The 9,827-nt window shown below is 36.0% G+C and overlaps 1 protein-coding gene across 1 annotated transcript; it reads left to right on the top strand.

Annotated features, from left to right (window-relative positions):
• Nucleotides 1-1,453: 1,453 nt before the first annotated feature.
• On the top strand, nucleotides 1,454-8,340 carry zgc:109982 (uncharacterized protein LOC553564 homolog). The gene is made up of 6 exons (XM_051112935.1): nucleotides 1,454-1,732; nucleotides 3,109-3,270; nucleotides 5,282-5,461; nucleotides 5,661-5,754; nucleotides 6,317-6,497; nucleotides 6,648-8,340. Exons 1-6 carry the CDS (start codon nucleotides 1,636-1,638, stop codon nucleotides 6,846-6,848), a joined length of 915 nt encoding a protein of 304 aa, XP_050968892.1. The 5' UTR covers nucleotides 1,454-1,635; the 3' UTR covers nucleotides 6,849-8,340.
• The last annotated feature ends 1,487 nt before the right edge of the window (nucleotides 8,341-9,827 follow it).

Raw genomic sequence — 9,827 nt, 5'->3', positions numbered from 1 at the left:
ATGTTCTGTAAATGTTCGGGACATTCGTCACCTTTAGACAACTTTTAGGGAACGTTGCGCAAGGTTGCGAGAACGTCGCCTCCTACGTGGGAATGCATTAACTAATGTTAACAAGCACAACTTTTGATTTAGGGGAGAGCGGGGACGAAAGTACCATTTTCAGAAAAACATAATTTAAAAAGATAAAGCTGTAGACAGAGATATATTTTTGCTGTGGCCTATAACTCAGAAGTGTGGTCTATTAATACCCGGTGGTATTTTGTAAAAATGTAGAAAGACTTAAGTATAATTTCAGTTTGAACATACGCTACACATTGTTACTTTCGACCCCGTTGGTTGGGACGAAAGTAACACACAGGTGGGTCAAAAGTAACACAACAATACAAGCTAGATTTTTTGTTACTCTTGTTTTTATTAAACACACATGACTATGACCTTGTTGATATGTAACTGCAAACATATTTTGTCCTTAATCTTTGCAAAAAAGATTACATTTTCCGTTTAAATTTAAGTTTCTTTAAATGTTTCAAAACCTGAGTGTACAAACTTGAATTGTTTAAATTATTTATTTATTTATTCAATTGATTTTTATAAAACGTTTTTTTAACAGAATGAACAATATGAAAATTAAATTAAATTAGCATAATATAAATTCTCAACATAATGTAACAGTAGGCCTATTCATGTTTCCATTCAGTTGTTTGTATGCATAAATTCAAAATGTGCATAAAAACATCTGGAAACACTGCAAATTCATAGGTGGAGGTGGAAAAGCTAAGGTATGGCTAAAACCTAAATATGACTAAGGTAAATGCGATGTGGCAACAGCCCTGAGACTGATTTTCCTGACAGATAGGCCTATGTCCAGAAATGCGCTCTCATGAACATGTGGCTGAATCAGACCTCTGGGTGTCTTTCTGACCCTCACTCTTGGCATATTCTTTTGGTACAATACAACATAAACATTTATAACAAAAGTTTTAATAAATGATAAATGAAGTCAACAATGCTGCGGAACAAAAGAAACACTTTTGTCCTGACAGGAACTCCTGACGTTTAAATTTGATTTACTTCTATACTGAAAAACTCTGAAAAGCCATACTTCAAGATATTGTATAGCACTAAATAACATGTAGATTTATCATTACTGTGACACATGAAATAAGAAACACAACACAACTAATTTGAAAAAAATGACCGCTTCAGTAATTTACTTAGTGTGTTCAAAAACTCTAGTGAAAACTAGCTTTGTTACTTTCGTTCCCACTCTCCCCTAAATAATACGTTAGCAAATGCTGAAGTTAACAGTCTTTCTTAATTCATGTTAACTGAAATATTTAACTGTTAACTAACGAACCTTACTGTAAAGTGTTACCAATATTTCTTTTAGATCACAGTTGTGTATGGGTCTTGTATCCCAGCAGTCGTAATATTACGCATTGTCCACCACATGTCTAGACTGTAGTGACACGTGGGTCATTCTGCTGAGTCTTTATGCTGTGGATTAGCAAGTGTTTTACTGTAGCTCATCTCTAAAGCTCTCACTCATTCTGCCTCTTTATCTTCTTTCCAGTTCTCCTTAGCCTTCAGTTACTTCTTGTCTTTGTCTCACTGTTATCATCAGAGAAAGAAGTCATGAATAAGAAAGCTGTACTAATCACTGGTTGTTCTTCTGGCATTGGATTGGCGCTTGCTGTTCGTCTTGCCAAAGATGAGAAGAACAGGTTTATGGGTAAGGACCATAGGTTAACTATAGTTGCATAATAGTGGGGCAGACCAAGCGGGGTTGTAAAATATTTGCTTTTTGTTGTACTGCACAAATACTGTCCAGAATAAACATAGATAGTAGCCCTGACACAGCTGTGACACTACTTAGTGTGCTAAATTAGATAGTAGGTCTACATGTCAAACACACTGACACATTTCATAATCTGACTGTTTAGAAACTTTTTAATGTATGCATATGTATGACTTTAGTATTTTTGTTATTTTCTTGTTCCAAAATGATTTGGAACGAAAAGGACATGATTTGGATTTGAAAAGGACAAATGTGCACATGGATGATGACAGAAAGAAATGTGTAAGAAGGGAAATATTCATAGTGTTAAAACAGTGTCTTGTTACAATGGTACACTGTCAACCAAATCAGAACTATGCAGTAGAAAACAGATTCTCATAATATTTCTTAATGTGTATAAATTGAATTTGCTTGTAGAATTAATTAAGCAGCTGAGAAGCATTAATCCGTTAGTCATTAAATAATGACTTCTGTTACCTGGAATTGTTAGCAGATTAGCTTAAATGTAAGTTAGCCTATAAATATTTTGACAGTGTATAAAATTACTTGGCAGTGTATAAAGTGAGGATGCATGTTAAAGGAGAAGCAGCAGGAAGTACACTGGAGGCAGCAGGTTTTACTTTAAGCTGCACATTTGAGTTGTGGGTGATGAGAACTTTATTATTTTTATGTGAAAATGCACACACACAAAAAACAATTTGTTGAGTCAACTTAAAATAATTTGTAACCTGGTTGCCTTAAAATTTTAAGTTCAGTCAACTCAAAAAAAGTTTATTCAACTTGAAATGTTCAATTATACTAAGTGACAACTTAGATATTTGAGTTGAATCAACTTCAAATTTTAAGGCAGCTGGGTTACTCACTCATCTGTTAAGTTTAGCAAACACAAATATCTAAGTTGTTACTTAGTACAACTTAACATTTCAAGTTGACTAAACTTATTTGAGTTGACTGAACTTGAAATTTTAAGGCAGCAGGGTAACAAATTATTTTAAGATGACTCAACAAATTGTGTTTTTTATTTTTTACAGTGCAGATGACAGTCCAGACTTGCACAAAAAAGGGAAATATTCATATTACTGTATGCTTTCTGCAACTGCACTACTTTTACTAACAATGCATTTTAAAATCTTTCTTCATGTGTAACTTGTGCATTCTGCTTTGCTTGTAGATTTTCTCAAAATAAGCAGCTGAGTAGCTTTAATCCATTAGTCATTAAATGATGACTATGTTCTCCATCTGTTAGCTGAAATCACTGATTAGCAGACTAGTTCAAATGAAAGTCATGCTTAATGTTTTGGCTTTGGCAGTGTATGCGACAATGAGGAACCCGGATAAAAGTGAAGCTCTGGTGGAGGCAGCAGGTCGTACCTTGGGAAGAACACTGGAGATCAAGCAGCTCGACGTGTGTGATGAGAATTCTATCAAAGCCTGCGTGGACAGCCTGCCCATGCGCAGAGTTGACATTCTCAGTAAGCGTTTCAAAACACAATTTCCATGATAAACCTTGTGTAAAAGGAATCCAGGATTATCTTCACATAATTTACTCTAGGTTAAAGGGTAGTTCACCCAAAAATGAAAATTCTGTCTTCAATGACTCACCCTCATGTTGTTCCAAACCCATAAGACCTTCGTTCTTCTTCAGAGTACAAATTAAGATATTTTTGATGAAATCTGAGTGCTTTCTGACCCTCCACAGACAGCAACGCAACCAACACATTTAAGGCCCAAAAAGGTAGTAAGGACATAATTGAAAAAGTCCATGTAACATCAGTGGTTCACCCGTAAGGTTATAAAGCTACGAGAATACTTTTTCTGCACAAAGACAAACCAAAATAATGTCTTTAGTCTAGACTAGAGCTTCAGTTTTCGACATGGTTTTATCAGAGTACCACAACATATGTGTGTGGTGCTGCTGGCACAGGAGCCGGCGTTACGACGTAGAACCTGGATACACTGTGCCTTGTTTACAAACAAAAGAAAACGTATTGTGTACATAAAACAGTCTTCGCAAACATGTCTGGAGATTTTGACAGGGAGGTTGACTTGCAAATTTTTGCCCAGTCTTACTTATCCACCTTATTTTTCCCATATGAGTGGGTGCAGCCATTTGTACATTTTTTGTGTCTGGCTTCCGGTCTCATCCATTTCCAGCTTGTTTTGCTGCTTGATATTGCAAACTGGTGTGTCTTACCATATTATTTTAATGTATTATCTTAATAATGAACACACTGGTTTGTAGTGCAAACTGTTTTACTGTTTACTGCACTTTGATATTCTTCTCGTTATTTCCCTATAGTAGATTATGAACCGGACGTCTAACACATTACCAGAAAACAGCTTACTTCCGCATTGAAAAATAAGGTGGATATAAAAATATAAAAATGATAAACTAAGAGACATGGACGTTCTACGTCAGAACCATACGCATGTGTCTTGGCATGAACGTGCATTGAAGACTGACACATAAAGAAGAAACTGTTGAATAAAGTCGTTATTGTTGCTTTATTTGCACACAAAACGTACTCTCGTATCTTCATAACATTACGGTTGAACCACTGATGTCACATGGACTATTTTAACAATGTCCGTACTACCTTTCTGGCCCTTAAACGTGGTAGTTGCGTTGCTGTCTATGCAGAATCAGAAAGCTCTCGGATTTCATTTTTGGGCGAACTATCCCTTTAACCCTAGCATTTCACACTGTACATTCTTAACTCTGGGTCAACATTCTATTTTGCATATTTGTGGTGTCAGTGTTATTGATTGTAGCATGCGGCAAGATTCAACATTTTGCATTCAGCATTGCTCTACTGCATAGCACTGTTGTAACACAATGTTATTTGATTCCTTCCAGTCACCTTATTTAGATATGAAGAGTTCAGATGCAAAAGCCTCTAAAATTAGCATTTCTTTCTGGCTACTTTGTATAGTTTTCTATGTAAGTACTGGTACTTCCGAGTTTAAAGTAAAAGTATTTGATGGACGTATACTATGCGTCAGGAGCATTCACTCGGTATCATTATCTCATTTTTGACCGAGATCTGAACTCTTCATATTACGATAGGACAGATCAGAACTGACAGGAAGCAAAGTGGGAGAAAAATAGGGGGCGGGATCAGGAAAGGACCTTGATTCGGCATTCAAACTCTGGATGCCCGTAGCGCAACAGCGCTGTTTGTTGGCCACACTGCCCACAAGGCTATCGGCTCCAACTCTTTCTGTCACCTTTAATCTGTCTGGCCATTCACCTCTGATCTCTATCAGAAAATATCCTTACCAACACAATTGCTGCTTACAGGATGTGAACTGTGCATGAATATCCCAGCAGTATGAGATATAATAAAAAAGAAACTGTATGGTTTTGCTGTTACATTTACAGTTGTAGACAAAATTGAAAAAATCAATAAAACTTCATGATTTTCTTCATTTATCTTCTTTGAATCAGCATTGTTGAAGCTACTCTTCTGTTCTCTATTACAGTTAGTAATGCTGGAATGGGAATGATTGGCCCCATTGAGTGTCAGACCATTAAAGAGATGAAAACTGTCATGGACACTAACTTCTTTGGGCTTTTGCGACTCGTGAAGGAGATTCTTCCTGACATGAAGAAGAGAAAAAGTGGCCACATAGTGGTTATCAGCAATGTGATGAGGATTCAGGGTGAGTTGCTAAAAACGGACAACAACCAGCTTTTATTAATGCCTCGTTCTGTTAAGCTGATATTTGCATTTGAGCTCTTTATACCAATGGGTGAGAGGTCCAACTCAGATACTTAAAGGATTAACAACCATGACTAAAGGAGCTCTAAGAGGATTCAGTCAGGGTTTACCCTCTCTCACTGTCATGTTCATGTACACAGGGATTTTGTTTAATGACATTTACGCCGCTTCCAAGTTTGCTGTTGAAGGGTTCTGTGAAAGTCTGGCAGTTCAAGCTCTCAGATTCAATCTGAAGTAAGTGAACACACTCATAAGCATTGAATAGTCCAAAATACCCCACTACACTGTAAAAAACAATTTATTGAGTCAACTTAAAATAATTTGTAACCTGGCTGCCTTAAAATTTTAAGTTCAGTCAACATAAAAAAAGTTTATTCAACTTGAAATGTTAAATTATACTAAGTGACAGCTTAGATATTTGAGTTGAATCAACTTCAAATTTTAAGGCAGCTGGGAAATTTACCCATCTGTTAAGTTTAGCAAACACAAATATCTAAGTTGTTACTTAGTACAACTTAACATTTCAAGTTGAATAAACTTATTTTAGTTAACTGAACTTAAAATTTTAAGGCAGCAGGGTTACAAATTATTTTAAGCTGACTCAACAAATTGTGTTTTTTTATTTTTTACAGTGTACTCAGGAGTACATTTACAATTATTTACGTGAACGTGACATTTTTATGTCTAGAACTACTCAAAGTGTACAAGTTTAAAAAAGCTCTATTTGCTTGTTCATTATTTTGGAAGTGTTTGAAACTACATCATTTGTCTGCACATTGTATTTACATTTGTGCAGAATCAGCCTCTTTGAACCAGGACCTGTCATCACAGAGTTTGAGCGTAAGGTATATGAGGAGGGCTTGAAGACAGACCTCACCAAAGCTGATGAAATGACTGCAGATATGTTTACCAGCATCTTGAAGAATTACAACAAGATATTCCAGAGTCTTGGACAAACTCCAGAGGAGGTTGCAGAGGTACTTGCACAACCCAGGAGCCAGAGAACTTTTCCAAAATATTCCACGCAGCATTTCATTTATTTCATTCATCATCTTTCCAGTGCTTTGCTGTTTAATTTTTTTTCTCTGAATTTCTAACAGTCCATATGTTGTTTGTTTTATAACCAGCACACATTGAAATTGATTACCATGAAGAACCCACCATTTCGGCATCAGACCAACATGCTGTACACATATGAGGATCTAAACGATGACCTTCCCATCGAAACCTTCTACAAAATGGTGTTTGAACATGACAAGGTGTTCAATGCAAGTCTCAATTTCCTCAAGCTCCTGCGCTGGAGAAGCCGAAAGAGGATCACTTTGTAAAAAGAACAGAATGCCTATTAAAGAATATTCTGCTGGAGAGCCGGGGGGTACTCTAGAAAACAGGTTAAGCAATTTAACTGGGTAAATTTACCCAAAGTAAATGGACAACCTCCAAAAACTGAAGAAACTTTGAGGGTATGTAAGTAGCCAAACAGCAGCTTACTCTCTGAACATAACTTGCTCCAGAGAAGTTTATGTTCCAGGGTTGGTTTACTTCAGATGGGTGGTGTGACACAGGCCCAGTGTCAAGGGGGCCTTGGGGGGGCTTAGCCCCCCCCCCATGACTTTGTGAAGCCCCCACTGCAATAATCTGAAGGACTGACCCCTTCACCCCTGAAATACGAATTTAAATGCGAAAAGCTAAATTGAATTCGATTTCAACTGCGGGCTACCGCTCCGATCTGATTTGTACCACCTCAGATTCTATTTGACCCACTCCAACCCCCCAAAACTTGTTGATTTTAACCATTCGATGCAGACAATCACACGTGTATTTAAACTTTGACCGCTAAATTCCAATGATTCAGTGTCTTCGACCACATAAAAATAGTGTTTCAGACATTTAAATTAATTACTAGCAAAAAATACATTTGTTAAATACACACTGCTGTTTGTGAGTTTGTTAATGCACTGGTGTGTAAGGAAAGTGGCAATAATCCTTACAGTTAAAATCTGATAAAGTATTTTATTCATATATAATACCCCGATAAACCCCCGATAAAATTTATCTTCTTTTTTTTAAGCAAAAGTCTCAAAGAAGTCCATTTGTTGACACCAAGGCGATAATACAGGGAACTCCAACCTTGCTCTCTTTTTTTAATCTTTTATCTATTTTTTTTTCACTGAAGTAGCCTACAGAGAAAGAGAAAAAAGAAAGGGGATATGTTTAAAAAATAGACAAAAGAGCCAGTAAGTAGTGATATGTGCTTTTTCTTTGCATTTGCTTTCATTGTGGTAGATTCATGGATTTAACGCTCTGTAAAGAATATATTTGTTTTCACTGTTAAGTTTCAAACACCAGCCACACACTTGTCTGAACATTAAGTGTGCCTCATTACTGGAAAGACAAATAAGAAGACAAATAAAAACAATCTGTGTTCTCAAATAAATATATCAGTCATGTTTGATATTCTGCAGCTGGGTGGAATCATAGTCTGAAGCCAAAAAAAAAGCAGTTTTCTGCGAAATCTATCAACATTGCCCAGACCGAAAAAAATCTGGGCAAAAATCTGGGCAAAATTTATGTTGTGTATTCTCTAGACTGCATTTAACCAATAAACAATACACATTCTACAAGTGACACTAAGTCAACACTGTTTTCTGGAATACCTCCAAGGACAACTGACCCGTTTTTCTGGTTCTGTTTAAGATCATTTCATTATGTATGAAAAATCAAATCTGCATAATACCAAACACTGTCCAGTCGTTTATTTTAAATCACAGAGAGTTAGCTAAATGTTTATAATAGTTCTGCTGTTACCTGTGCTAACTGTTTCCATTGTTCATCTGAAGACATCTGAATAAATGAATTGTTCATCTAATCTTTTTTCTCTGTCTTTTGGTCATCTTCAAATCATATCATCTAATAGATCATCCTTACATATGGTTCTGAGCAAAACTTAATGAACACCAAAGTTTTAACTTTCACAAAAAGAGAATAAACAGAGAGTTTGATGAGTAAAATTAAATAAAAACTGAATTAATATGACTAAAATGAAAAAATATTTTAATCAAAAGATTCTTGGCATGGTACCTTTTACATTTTTGAACCGGTCATTAGGGACTAGTGGATGATATATTTGATTATAATGTGATGAAAATCATTTTCTGGTTCTCAGAAAAGGATTTTGTGCACTTGTACACTGTCCCTATCAAATAAACTACAACTGATATCTATATATATGATAAACTAAATCAGTTGTGTAATACCAGTTTATACTTATAGTGCCTTTTAGTGCCTTAGAGTAATTTAAAGTGCTGGCTTTACTTACCCCACAGCATTTGACTCACTTTGCCCCATAGCTGTCATTTTGGGAAAAAAAAACAAAAAACAAACAAACAAAAAAAAAAAAACGAGCTAGCTTACCAATTCAGGCTAATATTCAGCTAAATGATTTGCACGGTTTTATATGTTGTAAATCACCTATATACATCATAAATATTTTTAGATCTGGATAAATTTGTTTTTGATGTAATAGCCATTACATCTGTTATGCTAAAATTTTGCTTTGACAAGCCAAAAACAGAGTAAATGGGTGCCTTCCACTCCTCCCATGTGTTTCTCCTTTTCACAGTCTGGCAGAAATTATGTGTGATTCCAAAATACATGCACATGAGTGCACAGTTGCCAAGATACATGGGGTGACTATTAGCATCAATTGCTATGCTCATCGACCAAGCACAGTCTGTTCAGTATAACTATCTGGTCTATATTACAAACAAAACCAGAAAGCATTTTCCATCTAGTAATCTAATTGGAAGATTTTTGGCACTAAGGGTAAACGAGTAAGGGTAAAGTTTTTTTTTTACAGCTGGTGTTAACAAGGTACAATGTTCATACGCTGAAGGCTGAAATATTCACTGAATTTACCAAAATCGAGTTTTGTGGGCACTCTGCTTTGTTTTATGAAAATATATGTGCAAAGTTTGTGCTGTACAAAAGAATTTTACACATTTTCCGCTATTGCGTGTTTTGCTCAACTGTTTGCGAAAACTGCTGACATTCACCTTTTCCATGCTAGTTCATACCTCAAACCTTATAACAGTGGACTGCCATTGGTTGTTTTACATGTTAGTCATACTTCCTGCTTAAGTGGGAAGGTTTTATCTACAATCGAGCTGCAGTATTGATCGTACCTTTTGATGTGGAGTCAAAGGGTTGGCTATGTGATATTAAACCCTGACCAACTGGCTTAGTCTGTATGGGTCACTCCCCAAAAAAAAACTTGGTTGCAGTTAAATAGTATTGAGCAATAGTAT

The sequence above is a fragment of the Labeo rohita genome, chromosome 6, assembly GCF_022985175.1.
Source record: "Labeo rohita strain BAU-BD-2019 chromosome 6, IGBB_LRoh.1.0, whole genome shotgun sequence".
NCBI classification, from domain to species: domain Eukaryota; kingdom Metazoa; phylum Chordata; class Actinopteri; order Cypriniformes; family Cyprinidae; genus Labeo; species Labeo rohita.
This window is presented reverse-complemented; position numbering and strand designations above follow the sequence as displayed.